Genomic DNA, 22,753 nt, shown 5'->3' with positions numbered 1-22,753 from the left:
GGAGTATAACCTTTAAAAATTGTTAAGCACTATATTGTACACCTATTTTACATCCACTATACTTCAATAATTTTTTTTTTAAAAGAAAGTAATTCTTTCTGGGTGCTAGCTTTTAAACCCTTTACAGAAGGGGATTTACCTTATTTATCTTTTACATCATCTACATTTTCTAACACATAGCAATACTTAGGTTCAGGAAAGGAGACAGAGGAAAGGTTCTAAGGATGTAGAAAAGGGATATGAAATTTCAAAAAGTTTTACATTTAGCTATATACATGTTCTTTATTCTCAGAATAGTACTTGCCTAGATATTTATGCAGGATATTACTTATTTGGAGAACAATCATCATGATCAAATTCTTACTAAAAAATTTTGGCCACCTTTAAGTAGATACATAAACAACAATTAACTTATATACTGGTGTATCCCATTGGCTTTATAGCTTCTTTTTTTGAAGGGGCATGAAAGAGAAGAATTACTGTGTAGTTGCCTATGTAATGAATTTTAAATTTACAGGTAGAGATTCAGGTGTGCAAAATGGAAACATTTTCTTAGTTAAATCTCTGAGCTCATTTACAATGCGTTGCTAAACTTAATCTTGCCAATTTAAGAAACTCAACCTCTTTTGGTTTATAATTCAGTCTCTTTAGAAAAAAATTTTCCTCTTTAGAAAAATAATAACATTTTCTTTCTTTTAAACCTCATTGTAAAAATTATGTAATTGTTAAATCCAAGTACATGTGCAGTTGAGAAAAAAAATAAATTGGAGGTAGAGCTCCTAATGATTTTTTTCTGCATCTAACGAGTAAACTCATTCCATCAGTGAAGACTTAAGAGATATGTCAGTAGAAAGTTTTATACAAAGTATTTGGTGTTTTATTTCTTTCCTATAGGTGTAGAGTTATATATCTAGACATAAATACTCAAGCTATCATGAAGGCCTTTTTAACTACTTAAGTTCACCTGAAATAAAGAAATGCTTGTTTTTAAGACATTAGCTTAATGTTTAGTTACTGTGTATATGGGAGGTGCCCTTTTTTTAAAAAAAATTTTTCTGGTACTCTGTGTTTAGAATTTCATGCAAATAATTGTTTTGTGAACATTTTGTGAAACATTCAGAATAGTGGGGAAGTGTCACAATAATGGAAATCTTGCAAACCTTTCCTAATGCTTCTGCACTATATTTAATCTTAGTAATTCAAAAGATCATTTAGTCATCATCTCCGACGTTCTCAATATAGCTGCTTCAGATAAACGATGGGTATATGCTTCTTGTCACTTATTTTCCTTATTTTTTATATTTTATATTTTCATGTAAGATATTTATTTCCATATCTGACCTTAACTCTATGGTTCTTCAACATAATTAACACCAGGGCTTCTGATTGTGTTGTGCAAACTAAAGCAATAACTACACAAACTTCTATAAGGCCAAGCAAAAAAGAATCAGAAAAATTCTTACTGTATATTTTATTCTCCTTTTAAAGTAATAAAATAAATTGTGAAGCATATATATCATTGTTTTATAGAAGTGAACATTCATTGTTAGTAAATATTTTTTGTATTTTTTCCAGTGCAAAATCATAGGAAAAAATAGTTTGTGGCAGCTATAATTTCACCTTTAATTAAATAGAAATTACTGAGTTTATTAGATAATTAATTTTCCAAAAATGAACAATGTTTTTTCTTTCCTAAATATCTTTTCACTTTCACAGAACTGAGAAAAACAGCTCTGCAATCTAAAATTAAGCACCTTTAGTAAATACAGATTAAACATGCATTGACTACCTATATATTGTGTTTGCTTTTAAAAAAACTTACCAACATACTCTGGAAAATAACAGCTTCTTAATGTGTCATTAAAGGGCACATCTGTGGATTTTTTAAAAACTGATCTTTATTACGCCTTCCACATTTATACTTGTACTTCAGTTCCAAGAGAAACATGATGGTGATGATACACACGTGCTTTCTGTTGAGATGGGACTGTGCCTCGATTTATTACAGGCCTTAATGACACATTCATAACTGAATGCTACAAATTAGGTTAAAACTCCAGTGAATTTATAATGAAGGTTTTCAGTACTTAATCTTTTTCATGCAAATGAACTTACTGTCCTTAATGTGGCTTAAATTGACTAATTTTAAGGCTACAGAAATGTGTCTACCAATGTTCATAACCCATGATTTAGGATTTAGACAAAATAATGTACTGTTCCCAGGTGCATCTTATAAGAAGACTTCATTCATTCATTCAACAAACATTCTTGTTAACCTAACAGGTGCTATGTACTGTACCAAGGGCTAGATACCTCAAGGAATAAGATAAAATTCCTGCACTCATATATATTTGTTAGTCTACTAGAGAGATAGTTTCATTAGTATATCACTAAAACACAGAAAGAAGCTCTAATGAAAACATATAAATCATTTTATGTGAACCCCAAACAACTTGGAACAAAGTTTGCCTTGTTCTAGGTCAGCATGGATTTCCTGAGGCAGGACATTTAACTAGTGTCTTAAAAGAATATTAAGGAATTCCCTGGTGGTCCAGTGGTTAGGACTCTGCCCTTCCACTGCAGGGGGTACGGGTTTGGTCCCTGGTAGGGGAACTAAGATCCTGCAAGCCATGAGGCATGGCCAAAAAAAAAAAAGAATAGTAGGAGTTGAGCAAGCAGACCAGAGGGGATTGGCAATTACGATATTGTGATTTAGAATAAGAGGTATATCTTTGGTCTGTTTCTGTCACAGAGCTCCTAAAACCCTTGGAATATACTGAGTGATGAGGGCCCTAAAGCTGTCTTTTGTACGTTAATGAGGTGACTTTGGGACCACCCCGCCCGCCGTAGGATGGGGGCTGGTTGACAGGGCAACCAACCATGTGTTTAGAACTTTTAGTTCCACCCCTTTACCTGTGGGAAGGGTAGAGGGGCTGGAGGCTGAATCAGTTGCCAATGGCCAGTGATTTAATCAATCATGCCTATGTAATGAAGCCTCCATAAAATCCCAAAAGGATGGGTTTTGGAGAGCTTCTAGGTTGGTGAGCACATGGAGATTTGGGGAGAATGGCATGCCTGGAGAGGGCATGGGGCTCTGGGCCTTTCCCCATACCTTACCCTCTGCGTCTCTTCCATCTGGCTAGTCCTGAGTTGTAAAAGTTAAATCTAGTAAGTAAAATGTTTCTCTGAGTTCTGTGAGCTACTCTAAACAAAATAATCTAAACCTAAAAAGGAGGTTGTGGGAACCTCTGATTTATAGCTAGTTGGTCAGAAATACATGTAACAACCTGAAGTTGGACCAGCATCTGACGTCCAGAAGGGGGGAACCTTCAAATTGTAGCAGAAGCACAGGTAACGATCTAGGCTTTTGACTGGTGTCTGTAGGGGGGGTGGGAAGGGGCAGTCTTGTGGGACTAAACCCTTAACTTGTGGAATCTGATGCTATCTCCAGGTAGATGGTATCAGAATTGAGTTGAATTACACGTCACCCAGCTGGTGTACAGAGAGTTGCTTGTTGGTGTTGGGAAGCCTACACACACACACACACACACACACACACACACACACACACACACACATTGACATTGGGTCCAGGAACCCAAAAGAACAGTCTAGGTCAAGGTTCTAATATGCCCACAGACACAGAGGCATGAAAAAAACATGGCAGATTTGGAAAACTGTAAAATAGATATAACTAAAGCATGAGGGACCGTCAAAGGAATAGTAGACATCAGGTCTAAGAAGTTCACCAATGACCATATTCTTTGACAATTTGGATATTATGCTCTACAAAATAAGAGGAAGGTGTGACTCCGCAAGGAAATAGCTTTATGAATATCTGTCTTGTGTAGCTTACCTGCAGAAAGTCAGCAAATCCAGGGAGAGGGAGAGGGAGAAGGGGAGGGGGAGGGGGAAGGGGAAGTTAACAATATGTTCTGGAATTACTGAGGCCTTTTTGTTGTAGTTGTTTTCTCTGTGTGTTTTGAAGTAATAGAGTCTTTAAAGATTTGGGGTGGGGATTCATTTAATAAAAATAGAAACCATTTCTTTAGTATTCTTTTAATTTCTTAGAAATATCATTGCCCATGCTTGTTGATATTATACATATTTACTCAGCTCCACTAATTAGTTTTATTCTGGGAGTATTAATCATTTTATAGAAAAAGAAAACATTGTTGTGCTATACTAATAACTCCCAGCTGTCTTCATGCCTTAATCGTGCAAAGAAGGAAGAAGAGAAAGAGGTCTGGAGATACTCTTCAGAGTGAGCAAATTTCTCTGGGATTCATTTACTTCAAGTCAATCAATCTTTTTAAAGCCCTTTTTATATATAAGTTTTTTCACAGATGTAGTGAGGTTATTGCTTTACAGTATAAAATTGTATATTTCACCATTTTCATCATTTGCTAATTTATAATATTTCTGTAATTGTGTTAAATATCATACATCAGTGAACATTAGCTGAATGGAACACCATAGTTATATTTTTCTATATATTTAGGGCAGGTGATTTTTTTAAGAGTTTCATAATCTGCATAGTATTGTGCTTAATCAAGATTAAGTAGTCCATCATTATACATTTTATTTTTGTTTTAATCTAGAATCTTTCCTTAATTTCCATCTGTAAATCACTCAAATCTAAAATCTAATCTACTGGAACTAGAATCTAAAATAAGATGCAATCTGTAAAATTTGCTGATAAAAATGCAAAAATTTTATTTTACAAGATGAGCTATTGAAAAAGGTATAAGCAAAGTCACATCTGTATTTTTTCTTCTTAGTTGTCAATGTCTTTTATTCCCAATGTGCACATTATCTGCAACCAGAAATTAACATGAATTATATAGTATGTTAGATTTGTGTGATTAAAAAAAAAACACACAAAACTAATTTGACCTCTTTACTTACAGAGAGCCATATCCTAGAAGATGTCAACAAATGTATCATAGCCTTGAGAGACAAGGATGCTGATAATTTAGATCGAGCTGCAGGTGCTATCAGAGGACGGGCCGCAAGAGTTGCTCACATTGTCACAGGTGAAATGGACAGTTACGAGCCAGGAGCTTACACAGAAGGTGTGATGAGAAATGTTAACTTCCTGACAAGTACTGGTAAGTCTCTGTCCCCAATAACAGCTGCTCTCTTCCTGACATTTGCGTCTACATAGCTACCAAATATTCATACATATGGAAAGAAGATCTCAGTCTGTGTGGCTTGTTTTGAAATAGATTGCTCTACTCTGATAGGGGCTTGCATCCTGTGGTTGTGTGATTTGAAATTTATCTCTGGGAAGTAAATATATTCACTGGAGAAAAAAGGCTTTTATACATATATGCATTATATAAATTACCCACAGGCCTTTAACAATGTTTATTAATGCTAGAGTTGTTAGGAGATATAATTAGGCCAGATGTGATAAGTATGTAATAGTTTCCAAGCCCTCTTTTAGCTATCTGATTGGTACCCCCAGGTTTTTGTTTATATTGCTTAAACAGAGCAAACTTGTCCTATGTTTCCAGAGAAATGCTTTCTACCTTCTTTTGCAATCTGTTTACAAAACACCATTTTGTTCTTTCACATAATCTTTGATTACTTAAGAAATACCGGACCGGGATTTTGTTTTGGTTGCAGCACCGAAGTTAATATTTTCTGAAATCAGCTAATAAATGCTTAGTTTTTGAATCACACATTAAAATAGTATTCTTATTTTAGCACTGTTATTAACATTTCTCCAAGACACTTACAGAAAATTCAAAGAAGCATTTGAATTCATATGAATTCAAAAACAGTGGATACAATTTGAATGAGGGCAACCAACCATTTTTAGAAGTCAACATGGCAGTAGTTTTTCTTGTGAAAAGCCCTTGTGATCTGTGAAAACCTCAGGCTGAATTTTTCTTATTAATTACTTCGTAAGAGGAGGGTGACAGTGGACCCATGATTCCTAAAATATTTGAAATTACATACTTAAGTCATTGATCCTACCTAGAGAACTGTTCCTGTTATGCATGGGGCATTTTAAATTTGGATGTACATACTTGTTTTGTGAAAGGGGTAGAAGGAATGGAGATGTGTGATTTGGGGGGAGAGGAAGCTGCTCCTTGAAATTAACAAAGATAAGCTTATCAACAGTTGAATAGCCTTCATTAGGGAATAGTTCTGAAGAGCTATACCACAAGGTAGCCTTGGCAAGTTTTGTAGAAAACTGATGATTAGTGTTGCTCTTTTCCTAGCATGTTGATACAGAACTCATTAATGAATCTTGGTGCATATTTTTCTCAGTATCTCTTTAAAAATATTTCTAAAACAATGGAATGCTTAAGATATACTAAGGAAAGATGAAGGAGGTGTATTTGCAACTCTTGATATTATATTTCTATCCTAACTCCTCAAAAGTCACTGGTGTCACGAATAGGGTACAGGGCTTTATCAGTGAGGTGTGGCGATACATTTACTTGCTTAAGGAGATAATTGTGTTAGAGTAGTTCAGCATCTCTTCCCTAAACTAAATTTAACTGGTCCTTTCTTGTTGGTCAAAATCATGTACGGAGTTCTCTGATTTTTTTCTACCTTCTGGGCATAGAATTGTAAGTAAAAAGAAGGCATCAGTGGTTCTCCTTTTAGCCAGTGAAAAATGCCTTATAAGGAACTGACTAAAGTCTACCAAAATTGTACCTATATCTTGTTTCTGTCTCAGTTGTGTAATCGTATTGGTAATGTCTTGTGAACACACTCTTATAGTCACCATGTCTGTATGAGGTACTAAGTTTATAGTTTTATTCTCTGTAGTATAGCGCCCATATCTGGACTTCATATGCAAAGAAGTCGAAGTGAAATTTCGAAGTGTCCAGAATGTGGAATGTGTTGTGGGAACACTCCATTCACAATCAATTCTTATAATCTGAAATCAGAAAATAAAAATGAAACAAAGTTATTTACACATTTAATTACAATTTTGTCAATACCTGTATGATTTATGATGACCTTACAAAATCACTAACCAATATGGCTACATTATCATTCAATCAGAAGAGAGAGAAATCCTTTTTCCTCTAATTACTTGTATGTAACTTTAATTGAAATTCTCCAGGTAAATTATGTCTTGTACCCCAAATACAAATACAATAAATATAGAATAATCCTGGGTTATTCTGTATAAGTCACATCTTGTTAGTAGTATAACAGTATAGTTTATGATTTTCCAATTTTGTCATTTTAGTTTTTTAGATACTTTTTGGCTTATCTTAAAATCTTCTCATTTTGTGTTTTTTATGTCTAATTTCAAACTTTTCTCCAAACAGCTTTCCTTGAAATTTATCAAAAGCATGCCTCACTAAAGGGAATTCTGAGCAATAAATTAGATGAAAATGCTAATTTGTTCAGTTTGATCTTAACCAAAGCTAAAATATGTGAGCATTTTCTCTCCCATAGAGATATTGTCTATGAAAAATACTTCCAACTGTTCTATCCTCCACAATTAAGTAACAGAAGATGTTCATCTTTGTTCACATCTGCCTATAACTTGGACTTATTATTTATAAATAATCATCAAATTAAATAATTCAAAATGTCATGTTTTATGTTATGAAGCCTTAATAGTTCATATTTTAGCAAGTGAATGGTCTGTATATGTGGCCTGTTTTTCTTTCTTTCTTTTCCTTTTATGCAGTTCTCAGGTCTTAACCCTTTTTCCAAAAATAACTCAATAAGGAGCTATTGTGAATTGTTCTTATTAATGAGAGTTTCTTATCTTTGCACAATTTGCCTTTAAAGTACTGTCATCAATGATGAAACCTAAGTCATACTTCTCTAAATCACAAAGAATGTTTTTGCTTTTAATCAGAATTTGTGGCTCATTAGCACATTTTCAAGATTTGTTGATCTTCTAAGTGTTTTATCAGCACTTAGAGAAGCCCTGTTACATTGCAGGATTTGCATTGTTCATAAAATCAACCAGCAGGTTTTCAGTGAAATGTAGGCAACATCTGGAATGCTGCATTTCATTCAGACTGAGGCGGAGTATTGTAATCTCCATGAGAAATTTTTATTCCACCCAATTCTTCCCTGTTACTAAGCTCCTCTACCTGTCAGGAATTCCCGATAGGGGAGAGAAAATGTTAGCTTTTTTGTTAAATAACAAGCCTTCTGGATTGCAATGTGAAGGCTTAGAAGTTGTATACCTAACATCAATTTCAGTTTTTTCACACTAGGCTAGGAGAAAACCTAAACCAAGAGCGGACACACATAATATTTTTTTGTGAGTGATTTATGAATTCCATCAATTCAGAAATCAGCAGGACCCAAAGCATCTTTTGCAAACACTCAAACTCCACCTGGTTTCAAAGTCAGCTAGGCTCATGGACCAAAACACAACAAGCACACAAATGAACCTGACCAAGACATCCTGGTGGCCTCCAACATTGGCAACTGGTAGTGATGGCAAATAAAGTGTCATTCATCAAGTACTCCTTCAGGCCCAAACTTGAACCCTTTCTCCTGTTAGAGTGGAGAAGAGTCGTATAGCTGCAATTTTTCTTCTTAAAGGCAAATGAGACAGTTGAGAACAATTTAGAGCCAATAAATATTTCCAAATTTTTGTTGTAAATTTTTCTTGTGACCAGTTGAAACAATGGATAGACTTTTAAGATGAATTTCTCTAAAAAACATTTTAAAAACTTTAGTAATTAGCAGTTAGTAATTCCGGTCAATTTCCTTCATTTAATAGTTTTTATATACAAATAGCCTGCATTTTTGTAGCCTAATTGAAACATTTTTTAGCTACTGTCCTTATGTTGCATCTCTGTTTATAATCTTAAATGGCTATAGGATATAAAACAGAAGCTTTAGTTCCAGCAGTCTTTGCCCACTACAGTCCAGCAGAGGTTGAAACTCAGTGGTCCACATACTGGATGTGATTCAGTTGACTCAGAGAATTCTTATGTGTCCAGTAGAGTTTTGACCAACAAAGTTTTATGTTTTATTATAAGAATTACTTTCTAATTATATATATGAATATATATACATATACACATATACATACATATATATATATCCAGATTAATGGCCTATCATAACAAATTGGAGGGTCTGGCAACACTAGAGCAGGGTTTACCATGGAAACGAAAATGGCTGGAGCTTAGTAGTGTCTTTCTTTTGGTTGAGACTAGGCCATAGTCTCCTTTATTACCCTCATTATATGCCCAGTCTGCTTTGCTCACTTCATATACCTAACTGGACTTTGTAGGTGTTTGAATTCACCTAAATGTGAATTTCTGTTTTTTTCTTCCTAGCATGGGCCAAAAGACACCTTCTACTCCATCTAATTTGATGCTTTCACAATCACATGGGCATGCCAGGATCATTTCGGCCTTTAGATCTTGTCCATGCTGTACCTGTCATTTTGAATACACTTCCGCCTTATTTATCACATCAAATTTTATCCACCTTTCAAGAAACAGCTCATACCCCCATGTCCTCTAGAAACTTTTTTTTTTTTACTCTCTCTGGAAATAATGAGCTCTTCTTGGTCTCCTGTGCTGTAGATTTTAAAGGACTTGCCACTCAGGTACATTGTTCCGGGCAACTATATGTTACTGATGAACTCTTCAGGTATATTTATATAGAAATGGCTTTTCTTTCAAAACAGAAGTTAAGTTATAGGAGAAAAGAAAACTTGTATCATTTATCTTTGCATCTCTTCCAAAGCCTACCATAATGTCTTACGTGTGCTAGATTAAAATGAAACAGAACAAAACAACTCTTGAACCTATATGCTTATGCTAATTTTATTCCAGCAGTGAAACACCTTTTCTTCTCTACTGGCCCTCTACAATTATAATTATTCTTTATAACTTTCTCAAATACCACCACCTTTACAAAGGAGCTTCTGATTCCCTTTCAGTTAGAATTAATTGCTCCATTACCTGCGTTACCATGTATGAGCTTATCCTCTAGTTAATGCTTATTTCACTTTGCCTTGTATCATAATCAGCCATTTACATACAAGTTTCTCCCACTAGATTGTAACTTACTTAAAGGTACATACCACACTCTATTTATTTTCATATTTCCCAATAGCATTTTATACATTGTAGGAGTACTCAAGTCCTTCTCCCGATTTTAAATTTAAAATTCATTGTAAGATCGTACTGTGACACATTCTACTACAGTTAAGCAAGAGGACAAGTTATCATCTCAATTAGTGGGGAAAGAAAACAAAAACAAAAAAACAAAACTCAAGAGCAGTGGACTATGTCAAAGGCTGGGGCAGAGAAAAGATCAGGGAAGTGATTCATTACTGTCCAGAGTCACATATTAGCCATTTTCAGAGAACTTCAGATCAGATTCTTAAAAGGTTCTTTAACAAGCTTTTGAACAAGAGATCATGACTTTTGTATAAACAATTACTTCCAAGAACCATCCTTGAACTGAATCTGTTGAAAGATCCCACTAAACCTATTTTCACTGATGGTTCCAGCAAATCCCTCTAAAGGGTAACAGCCGTGCCTTCAAATTCAGAAGCATATGCTGGCAAACTTCTTTCCCCTGGTAGCAGTCTGAGACAGGCCTCTGGGATTATGCACTTTCTTACTTTTGGCTTCAGCCCTAATCTGACACCCTTTAACACAGTTAGTCAGAGAGCATTAATACACCACTTCTATCTGCATATCACTTGGCCAGCCTGGATAACCAGTGTCTTCTTGTTGGTGATGCCAAAATCAAAAGTTAAATGACAATTTAGCCTCTTTAAAGAAGAGTAAGATCCCCTGGCCTTAGAAGTACTTCTGTTGCTGCAGAAGTTTGGGACTTTGAGCTAACATTGTGAATTGAAGAAAGAAGCTTCTAGAGCTTCTGAGTGGAAAACCTGTTTTTTTTTGTCCAAAGAGACCTGGATTTGAATAGGACCCAGATCTAGTGAGCAGGCTGAGGGTGCTTACTTATGTTGACATTTTAAGTTATTGGAAATATAAACTTGTCAGATAAAAAGTGCCATAAAAACTGAAATCTCCTATGTGTACTGGGTAATGCAAAGCCTTTTTTGACATTTTTTATATAGTTAGATCCTAAGAAAGGTAGGTACATGGAATAATCTAAAAAGCCACTGTTAGTAATATCCTTATTAATAAAAAGAATACGTTCTGACACACTAGTAGAAATTTTATTGTCAAGGAAGGAAATGGTATAGAGGGCTTAAGGGTGGATTTCAGAGAATCATAAAGAGGGCCTGATACATTCCCAAATCTGGAAAATGTAAAATATGGAACTGTGAAGCTGATGCTAAATGAAGGATAGATTAAAAATAGATGAGCTGAAATGGCATGGGTTAAAAGGAAGGGATCACTGGAAAAGTAAGTGGAGAATTTGAACATGCTGTGTGGGTATTCACCATGCAGAGATATTGTAGAGCTCTTGTATCTTCTTTGACCCTAGAACTCTTATTACCAGCCTCAGATGCATGTTCTCCAGCCAAAGAAGACATTATCTGGTAAGAGAAATAGGCCACACCTTTCTTTCTGATCTTATTTTTACATACTCTCTGTAAAAAACTAATTCAGATTTATTTTATGGGCCTATATATGGTAGGAATAGGTAGGAAGTAAAATAACCTAATGGAAGTGGTTTAGGCATGAAGTCTCAGTTTCAGGTCTAGATTGCAAACAAAAGAATCTGACTATAAACCAACACATATGCACAGGAAGGCTAGAGAACAAGAAGAGAAAACAGACAGACTGCAAGGGATGCTGAATATAAGAACCGGTTGGTCATTCCCAAGGAGCATTTGTTTGAGCTGCCATTCCAGACCTCAGTGAACATCTAATGCCATTATTGGCATCATAACATTATGACACTGGACCCTACAGATGCTACTTTCATTTGCCACCACATTCCAGATACTTCCACCACAGAAATAAATTCAAAGCCAATCCCTGCTTTTGCCTCGCTCTCCCTGAATTCAACTTCCTGAGCAGATGCGTCATGTTAGCAGAATTTAAATCATATGCCCACACCTTGATGATCAGCATGCAGGGGAGACACAAGTACTGGCTTTTGAGCTTCTATGGAGACAACATTTTCTGCCTCAGTTAGATTCTCATACTGACAGATTTCTTGGCGCAGAAAGGGCTTTGGAGTCTGTGAGCAAAGGGAGATGGGGGTGGCAAGGAGCACAAGAGAGGAGTAGCATCAAAAAGGGAGTGAAAGGGGGGCTTCCCTGGTGGCGCAGTGGTTGAGAGTCCGCCTGCCGATGCAGGGGACACGGGTTCGTGCCCTAGTCTGGGAAGATCCCACATGCCGCGGAGCGGCTGGGCCCGTGAGCCATGGCCGCTGAGCCTGCGCGTCTGGAGACTGTGCTCTGCAACGGGAGAGGCCACGACAGTGAGAGGCCCGCGTACCCCCCCCAAAAAAAGGGGGGGCGTGAAAGGACCCAGAGAAGGGAAATTGAGTACTGATTTTCCAACTAGTTGATCATCATCTGTGTTGGAACAATGGAAATGCTTCCATCCATATCACCCAGACAGGAGCACGGCCTTTCAGCAGCTTGTTTCCAAACCCATTTCTTTCAGATGGTTTATGAAATTTTACAAACAAGCATGAAAGCATGCTTTATGCCTGGTGGTTTTATTAAATGAGGTATTATGACACCACTTTAAATCTGTTTCAGGGATGATGTGCCTTAGAATATACGATGTGAATGTGATTCTATTACCAAGATAGTGGCAAGATAAACATACAGGTGTCTATGAAGTTTTGTGAAAAGTAGAAAATTGGATCATTCAGGGGTTTCTTCTTTTTTTCTTTCTTTAATGACAATAATGACAAAAAATTAATAGTCCTGTAATCCTATTATTGTTCAAATACAGTAGTACTGTTCCAAACTATATCATTTTATTTTAAACCTAAAGGGATGGGGACTTTGACTTCATTCATTTTAAGATTTACTAAGTACTAGACATTCTTTGTAATAAAGGAGACTAGTGCCTTCTAAAATCATAGTGTTTGCACAGCTATTGGGAAAAGAGAAGTGGCTATTCAAGGCCAGAGGGGATCAGAGGCTCTGGGGTCATAAACAGTCTTAGGTCTTTCCCAGCCCTTCTGAGGGCTATGGGCATCAATATCTCAATACCCCAGTAACCCTCTAGAACACACCCTTCCTAACAGTTGTTAGGAAGCTCTGGAATAGCCTTTTATCACCTGGGTAATCCAACAATTGTCTCTTTATAATAGAATTACTGTAAAATGTTTTATAAACTACAACATAGTTTATGTTTTTAAAAGGGAGCTAATATCTGGTAGGAATCTCCTACTCCATCTTGAAAGTCCGATTTATGAAACTAATGAAATAACTCCAGTCATTACAAGTATCTGTTTCATGTATTAATAGTCCTCAGTTGTAAAGACAGGTTAATTTTACTTTTTAAGAGATCATTATATGTGGCCTGGAAAGTCTGGTTATACAGTTATTGATGTGAGCTGGTACAACTTTTACATACTCATCTGAAAAACTATGTTTGAGGTTCAAGGTCACTAAGCCTAGAAAATAAACTGATGTGGGGCATCTCTCAGATTTTCTTTCTTCTGGCTTTGGGGAGAGCATAAACCATGTGAAGTTGAATGTATGAATCAGACTACATTTCCTTTGGTGTTAAGTAATTGGTGTAGATAACAGAGCTTAACTGGCAATAGTTTTAGCCATTTCATTCCCAGACTCTCCTTCCCAGCTGTCCTTCATGTCCATTTTTCTGGGATTCCTCAAATGTAGTCCTGCTTGGATGAGGGTGGTCGCAATAGCCATGATGATATTGCCCAGTTTCCAAGACAAGAGTAAGTGTAGTAAGTGAAGGCTTAAGCATTTCTAAGGTGAACAGTAGGTATCTACTGCCAAAAGAAGGCAATGTTGCATTTACACTATCAGAAGGCCAATATTTTCAAATGACAGTGTTATCTATAAGCTTTATTAATAGATGTGAATATTTTCACATAAAGTCCATATGTAAGTCCTTTATCATGATTGGGTGAGTTAAAGATTATTTCACCTTTTGGTGAAAACTGTAAACTTGGGGAGTACTATAAACTTAGTGGATATCTCAAGATCGTCAGTGAAGGAAGAAAGGATTGTTTGACTGAAGAAGGGAAGTATATTTTAAATGATAACCACAGTTGGGATAACAATGCTGGGAGTAGCACAAGTGGAATAAAAGAGTCTCTGGAAACATTGATCAGGTGTCCTGTTTACCCAGCTCAGGAAGGATGTAGCTCAAGAAAAGCCAAAGAGATTTTAGGCATGTGGAAATTCTTTCCCACCATGTGCCCATGCTGATTTCTGCTGACACATATTTTCATTTCACATATATGAATTCTCTAGCTCATGGTAACTTACAACTTCCCCTTTTGTCAATTACAAAAGAAAACATTACTGCTTAAGGATCCCACACAGCAGGCTAAGGACCTGGGAATAAGTTTCTTCTCCTGAAATGTATTAGTAACCCAGCAGTATCTTAGAAAGTATAATATATTCTGGTGATCATCCACCATTTAATTTTACTGTCTGCCAAAGTCTGTAGCAGTTAAAGTTAAGTGAACAATTTATATTATAAAATTTCTCTGCTGATATAGGGATTATCATTTATTATAAACACTGCTGCCAGTATTTCTTTAAGATTCTAGATATTTTAAAGTTGATTTTGAATGTAGGTTATAGTGATTTAACAAAGGTTAAAGGCACATTCCTTTACTACTTTTTTTTTTTGCTGGTAAAGCTTAGTTTCTTATTTTTACTTTTTATTTTATTTTTTATACAGCAGGTTCATATTAGTTATCTATTTTATACATATTAGTGTATATATGTCATTCCCAATCTCCCAATTCATCCCACCACCACACCACCCATCCCCCACTTTCCCCCCTTGGTGTCCATACATTTGTTCTCTACATCTGTGTCTCTATTTCTGCCTTGCAGACTTGTTCATCTGTACCATTTTTCTAGATTCCACATATATGCATTGATATACGATATTTGTTTCTCTCTTTTTGACTTACTTCACTCTGTATGACAGTCTCTAGGTCCATCCACGTCTCTACAAGTGACCCAGTTTTGTTCCTTTTTATGGCTGAGTAATATTCCATTGTGTATATGTACCACATCTTCTTTATCCATTCATCTGTCGATGGGCATTTAGGTTGCTTCTATGACCTGGCTGTTGTAAATAGTGCTACAGTTAACATTGGGGTGCATGTGTCTTTTTGAATTATGGTTTTCTCTGGGTATATGGCCAGGAGTGGGATTGCTGGGTCATATGGTAATTCTATTTTTAGTTTTTTTAAGGAAATTCCATACTGTTCTCCATAGTGGCTGTATCAATTTACATTCCCACCAACAGTGCAAGAGGGTTCCCTTTTCTCCACATCCTCTCCAGCATTTGTTGTTTGTAGATTTTCTGATGACACCCACTCTAACCAGTGTGAGGTGATACCTCATTGTAGTTTTGATTTGCATTTCTCTAATAATTAGTGATGCTGAGCATCCTTTCATGTTTTTTTTGGCAATCTGTATATCTTCTTTGGAGAAATGTCTATTTAGGTCTTCTGCCCATTTTTTGATTGGGTTGTTGTTGTTTTTTTTAATATTGAGCTGCATGAGCTGTTTGTATATTTTGGAGATTAAACCTTTGTCCATTGATTCCTTTGCAAATATTTTCTCCCATTTTGAGGGTTGTCTTTTCGTCTTGTTTTTAGTTTCCTTTGCTGTGCAAAATTACTACTTGCCTTAAAATTCTTATGTAACTAGAAGGAGGAATTAGATTACTGATATTGATAAAAAGCAAAATTATTTTTGAGGGAAGAAGCAGTAAGTTAAAATATTGTACCTCTCTTACCATCTCCCCTACCATATTTATTTATTCTCCTTCTACTAACTACTTCAGTATATAAATAGTTATTCCTTCTTCATTATTTGTATTTATTAATGTATTCATCCTATCTTTACAATTACAATCAAATAATTTTGAGCTCAGGGACTAACAGTGTGTTTTTTTTCCTTTTTCATCTATTTAAAAAGTTAGCAAGAAGGCAGATTCACAAAATATTTCTACCTCACTCTAGTTTAACATGGCTTTTATAAAATAGTAAAGGGAAACAAAAGGAATAAGCCCATAATGTTAAATGCATGGGTGTTGGCTCATCAGAGAAAAGCAAAATCCAGAAGATAGAAAGCAGCTGGAAACATGCAGATAGATGGAAAAGAGCAGCAAGCACCTCAATCCAGGGTATGCACAAGCAGAGGTCGTCAGAGAGAGAGGGTTCCAGCTCTCCTGTTAGCATCACTGAATTCTGGAAAACAATGAAATAATATGGCCTCACATTCAGTAAGACAATTAATTTGAACTTAGAACACTACTTTCATCCAAAATGTGTGGCAAAATAAAACCTTTTTGTATACGTAAGAACCCAGGATATTTAAGTTACACAAACCCTTTTTGAGAAATGACTTGAAAATGTATTCAAGCAAAATGAGGAGAAATCAGAAATAGTAAGAATGTGGAGAATTGAAATAATAAATCTAACTCAGAAATGTAATGAATAAAATGACAAGGTGGCAGATCTCTAGCAGGTCTAGAAAGCAACTGATCCAAATTAGAATAGAAAGTCATGGGCTGCAAGAAAAAATAATTCTAAAAGGAGCCTAGAATACATTTAGACAAACAGAATCATTAAATTAGTCACATGATAAACAAAGCAATTCACTATCCTCTCCAAAAGATGTCAGTATATAAGTCCCACCTAGCTAGCTTAGAATATTGTGAACCCAACTACATAATCCTAAAACTTTAAAACTGTCTGGTTATATTGTTATCAGCTTATGCTTAACTATTTGTATTTGTTTATTGTCTGTGTTTGTCATATCTTTTGTCATTGTTAAGAAACTAGATTTCATATCACATGGTAAATGTTACCTATTATGAATATGTATTTATATATATATGTATGTATAAATGGCATACACACATATACATATGTGCATATGTTTATATCCATTTATGATAGTAATATATTATATACAGATATATTATCTTATTATATAACTCATATTTAGTATTAGTGTAACTATATATGTATAATGCATATGTTACATTATATACAAAATGATTGATTTTTTTTGCCTATGTGTTGAATGGTTTTTGTATAAAATAGAGTTATCATACAGAACAACCTGGACAGATCCATACTTATCTCCATAGACACCTGGAAGTCTAGTACTGACTTTGGCTATGATAAAGATAATTGACTAGCTAGTAATTTATAATGCATTGTCTAAAGTACGAAATCCCTCTGGTGGTACCCAGGGCCAGCTTATTTGTGTTGTTTAGGGATGTGTAGATTGATGGCTTACACCTATTTCACTGGTTTCATAGCTCGGCTTGGCTATATGACCAGTGGGGCATAAAAGACTCTGCTAGAATCTTTTGCCTTAACTCTCCTAAAACCACAATTTCTTGCATATCTGTCTTGACAGGTCATAACCCAGAGATGAAGTGCATCCTGTGTGAGTAAGAAGAGACTTTGTGTAGGTGTGCCTGCAAATGTCCCAGGCCCTGAGGCTGGCTTGTACATTCTTTCTCCTGCTTTGCTGCATGCTTTATCTTGAATAGGTTTTATGTGAGTGTGTTATACAGAATTTTGCAGACCCTTTAAATTCTTCAACCTTGTATAATTGTTGCAGTCATAACTCATTTATTTACAAAAAAAAACCGCATGTATTTGAAGATACCAAGAAGAAGCACGCACATACTCACAAAACTACCTTAAAGTACAGAACAAGGCAAGTGGGCAAATGGTTATATTTGGTTTTGTTAACTGCTTTTTTTTCCCCTTTTTTGAAGGTCCTCAGTAAGTTTTCATAATTGGACATTATGCAGCCAAAAGTGCTGGATCATGCTATATTTTCCTCAGAGGACTTTCTAAACTCTGAAACCTTAGTGGCTAAACTTTCATTTGATTTAGAATAACTGACTCACACAATACATAGCAATAGTGAATGGACAAACATTTCTCATCAGTACTGACTCAGTCTTTTATGGCCTGTTTCCGCCAATTGTGAGATCATTCCACCCGATTACCATTTCACTACTCTGCCCCCTTAAAAACTCAGAGCTATAACAAAGCTTATCCTTTCTATATTAATAGTTATCTATTGCTGAATTTTAAAAAAATTCCCTAAAAGTTAGCAAATTAAGACAGCAAACATTTACTGTCCTATGGTTTCTGAGATCAAGAATCTGGGAGCAGCTTAGCTCGGTGGCTCTGGCTCAAGGTCCCTCAGAGGCTGCAGTCACGCTGTTGGCCTGGGCGCCCTCATCTAAGTCCCAGGCATGGCTGGACTCATTCACACGGTTGCTGGCAGGAGGCTTCGGTCTCTTACCTCGTGGGCCTCCCTTATGTTGCCTAAGTATTCTCCCAACATGGCACCTGGCTCCCCTCAGAGCAGGCAATCCAAATAAGAGAGAGAGTGAGAGAGAAAGAGAGACCCTAGGATGGAAGCCAGTGTTTTTGTATAACCTAATTTCTGAAGTGGTATACCATCATTTTTGCTATATTCAATTTGTTAGAAGGGAGTTACTAAATTCAGTGGATTACTAAGTTACTTAAAGACAGAGTATGAGTATCAGTAGGCAAGGCCATTGAGCCATTTTACAGACTGCTTACCACAGCTGCTAAGTGTTTTATATTCTGGATATGCTCAATCTATTTCCATGTCCACAAATAGACTATACTTTTTGGAGTGGTTATATCTCTCAACCCCCCTGCTTTCTGGTCTAACATCTAATTTTGGAAACATAGCAAAGAACCTGCCATACAGTAGACAATAAATATATGTTCAATGGATGAATAAATAACAGAATGCACAGCTCACCTGGGAGCCTTAATAAAATTGATTGATTGACAAAGCAAAACAATTGGAAAAAGGAGTCTTCTCCATGACTACTTCATGCTACATGCTTTGACCTGAATCTTTCCTCCATGGTTCTTCTCTCCATGTGCAGCCCTAAGGGTCTTTCAGTGGAGCAGCTACGAATGCTCACAGCAGAGCCAATTGAGACACTTTGAAGTGTCTCACAAAAGCTGGTATATGGTGGCTACTCAGACAGCACATTCTCAACAAAATACCCAATTTATGTTGGCTAGTTAGAGCAATTTACACTAAAAACACAGAATTATTCTGAACATTGAATGTCACAATTCCATACCACCAGTGGCATATATTGCTATGGTAGAAGAAATGTGGCTTCCTGGAGAATTGAAGAATATCAGTATTTGTCCATTCAGGGCCTCTTCATTTGGCCATTACCAGTGTGAAAATGAGTTCTATGGAAAATATTACTTTTAAAGATTATTTTGATAATGCAATTTTTTAAAGATTGCAACTATTGCAGAACAAGTTAGTATGGTTGTGGAATTTGTGAATGGCTCTGGAAAGAATAACCTGCCTTTTATCTTCTATCATGAGCCACTGTCTGATGATTTATCTTTCTCTTTCTAGGTCTATTAGTTATCTATTGCTGAGTAACAGTATCACAACATTATCAACTTAAAGCAATACAATTTAGTACCCCACAGTTTTCGTTAGTCAGGTATCCAGACAAGACTTAACTGGATCCTCTGCTTAGAATCTTGTAAAATATAAATCAAGGTGTCAGACAGGGTTGTGGCCTCAGCTCAGGCTTGACTAAGGAAATATCCTCTTTCAAGCTCATTCAGGTTGTTGGCAGAATTCAGTTCCTCATGGTTATAGGACTGAAGGCTTCAGTTTCTTTTTCTTGGCTATCTGTCTACCAGGGGACACTCTCAGCTCCCAGAGACTTCCCACAGTTCTTACTATGGAACTCTCTGAAACAGGTGCTTGTCTCCTCAAAGTCAGCAAGAAAGAGACACTCAGCAAGGCAAGTGCTATAATCTTATGTAATATAATCTCATAATCATGTGCACGTAATCACATATATTCTATCAACGTTCCCATATTTTATTGGTTATAAGAAAGTCATAGTTCCTGCTCAAACTCAAGATAAGAGTATTATGGTGGCCACCTTAATGGTCTGTTGGACATACCAGGGAAATACTTTATAGCTTTCAATAAAAGCATGCCTGAACCTAATGAAACAAGTAGACAGGCCTAGAGTAAGTCCTTCAGACTAAATGGGGTAGACGGCAAGGTCGATTCTGAACTAGCTTCTTCTTTTGAAAAATAGTTTTTCTCTTCATTGTATATGAATTTAAAACTAAACTTGATTCTTTCTCTAATGAAAACCATATTTACTATAAATATTAAGTTGGCCTAAATATAATAACTGATTTTCAACTGTTTTGACCTATAACATAATTTTATATGGGTCAACCTGATACTTCCCATGTATTTTGTTTTCTACGTTCCAGGGAAAATCCCTGTAAACAATACAATCATAGAATAATATACATTGTGTAAATGAAGAAATTGAAATTCACTGGGTTTATGTGATTCGTCTAATTTTACAACAGTAAACAGCTAATTAAGAGGTTGGAACAATATTGAAATACAGGTCTGTGGTTCAAAGCCTGTTCTTTCAACCATTATTCTAGGACTGATTTTAAAAGTATAGATTAATTGATTGAATAATAATTAATTAATTCTGTCAGCACATTTTACCTAAGATGAAGTTATATCTTCATTTTTTGCAATAAGCATTGAAGAAAGAGTAGGCATGGGGAATAAAGACAATATTCCTTTATGAGTCTGCTCCCAGGCTAATTATCTGTCATCTTTAGGTGCTCTTGGTACTTTTAAGTTTGTTCTGCTTTTTGTCTTTGGCATTCTGCAGTTTCACTATGATGTACTTAAGTGTGGATATATATTTTATTTATATTGCTTGGTATACATTTTGCCTATTTGTGAAATCATGTCTTTAACAGTTTTAGAAAATTAATAGCTATCCTCTATTCAAATAGGTAATTTCTTCCGTTCTCTCTGTTCTTTTTTTTTCTGAGACTCTGATAGTATACATGATGTTTGTTCTCATTCTATCCTTTATATTCTTGATCTCAGATTTATATATTACCATATCTTTGCTTCACTCTCTGTACTGAAAATCAAATAATTTCTCTGTATCATGTTTCCAATTCATTAGTTTTCTCTCTTTTTTTTTGTTTTTCTTCTTCCTATTGATTTATGTAAGTTCATTTTATTTTTGGCTGTGTTGGGTCTTCATTGCTGTGCGTGGGCTTTCTCTAGTTGCCTGAGCGGGGGCTACTCTTCATTGCAGTATGCGGGCTTCTCATTGCAGTGGCTTCTCTTGCTGCAGATCACAGGCTCTAGGTGCACAGGCTTCAGTAGTTGTGGCACGTGGGCTCAGTAGTTGTGGCTTGTGGGCTCTAGAGCTCAGGCTCAGTAGTTGTGGCACACGGGCTTAGTTGCTCCGTGACATGTGGGATCTTCATGGACCAGGGCTCAAACCCGTGTCCCCTGCATTGGCAGGCAGATTCTTAACCACTGTGCCACCAGGGAAGTCCCTTTTCTGTTAGTTTTTAAGAGAAGTTTTAGCTTTACAACAAAACTGAGAGGAAGGTATGGAGATTTTTTTATATACTTCCTGCCCCAACACGTGCATAGCTTCCCCCATTATCAGTATCCCCTGCCAGAGAAATACAGAGAAGTACAAATTACAATTTGTTGTAATTGATAAACCTACTGACACATCATTATCACCCAATGACCATAGTTTACATTAGGGTTCATTCTTGGTGTTGCACATTTTATAGATTTGTACAAATGTATAAAGACATGGATCTACCATTATAGTATACAGAGTAGTTTCACTGCACTGAAAATCTTCTGTGCTCTGCCTATTTATCCCTCCCTTTCCCCTAACTCTGAACAGCCACTGATCTTTTACTGTCTCCATAGTTTTGCCTTTTCCAGAATGTCATGTCGATGAATCATACATTCGGTGGCCTTTTCAGATTGGCTGCTTTCTCTTGGCAATATGCATTTAGGTTTCCTCCATGTCTTTTTTGTGACTTGATAACTTATTTCTTTTTAGTGTTGAATAATATTCCATTGCCTGAATGTACCACAGTTTACTGATCTCTTCACCTACTGTAGGGCATCTTGATTGCTTCAAAGTTTTACAATTATGAATAAAGCTGCTATAAACATCCATGTGCAGGTTTTTATGTGGACATACATTCTTAATTCCCTTATGTAAATACCAAGGAGCACAAATGGTAGACCATATGGTAAGAGTATGTTTCGTTTTGTAAGAGACTGCCAAACGGTCTTCCAAAGTGACTATACTATTTTGCATTCATTCTGACCAGCAATGAATGAGTGAGAGTTTCTGTAGCTCCACATTCTCACCAGCATTTAGTGTTGTCAGTATTCTGGATTTTGGCCATTCTAAAAGGTGTATAGTTGTATCTTGTTGTTTTAACTTGCATTTCTCTGATGACATGTGATGTGGAACATTTTTTCATATGCTTATTTGTCATTTGTATATCTTTGGTGAGGTTTCTATTAAGGCCTTTGGCCCTTTTTTTAATTGGGTTGTTTGTTTTTTATTACTGAGTTTTAAGAGTTCTTTTTATATTTTAGATAGCAATCCTTCATCAGATGTGTCTTTGCAAATATTTTCTCCAAGTCTATAACTTGCCTTCTCATTCTCTTGACATTGTCTTTCACAGAAGAGAAGTTTTTCATTTTAAGGAAGTCTGGTTTATCAATTATTTCTTT

The 22,753-nt window shown here is 36.0% G+C and overlaps 1 protein-coding gene across 1 annotated transcript in view; it reads left to right on the top strand.

The window, feature by feature from the left end:
• The window catches only part of CTNNA3 (catenin alpha 3), a 1,654,963-nt gene that overhangs the window by 1,257,004 nt on the left and 375,206 nt on the right, over positions 1 to 22,753 (top strand). The window contains exon 12 of the mRNA XM_082639545.1: positions 4,911 to 5,111. Coding sequence (XP_082495671.1) covers positions 4,911 to 5,111 — 201 coding nt within the window. The remainder of the gene's footprint in view (positions 1 to 4,910; positions 5,112 to 22,753) is intronic.

The sequence above is a fragment of the Mesoplodon mirus genome (genome assembly GCF_964341445.2).
Source record: "Mesoplodon mirus genome assembly, chromosome: 2".
NCBI classification, from domain to species: domain Eukaryota; kingdom Metazoa; phylum Chordata; class Mammalia; order Artiodactyla; family Ziphiidae; genus Mesoplodon; species Mesoplodon mirus.
The sequence above is the reverse complement of the archived record's forward strand: the minus strand, read 5'-3'. Positions and strand labels throughout refer to the sequence as shown.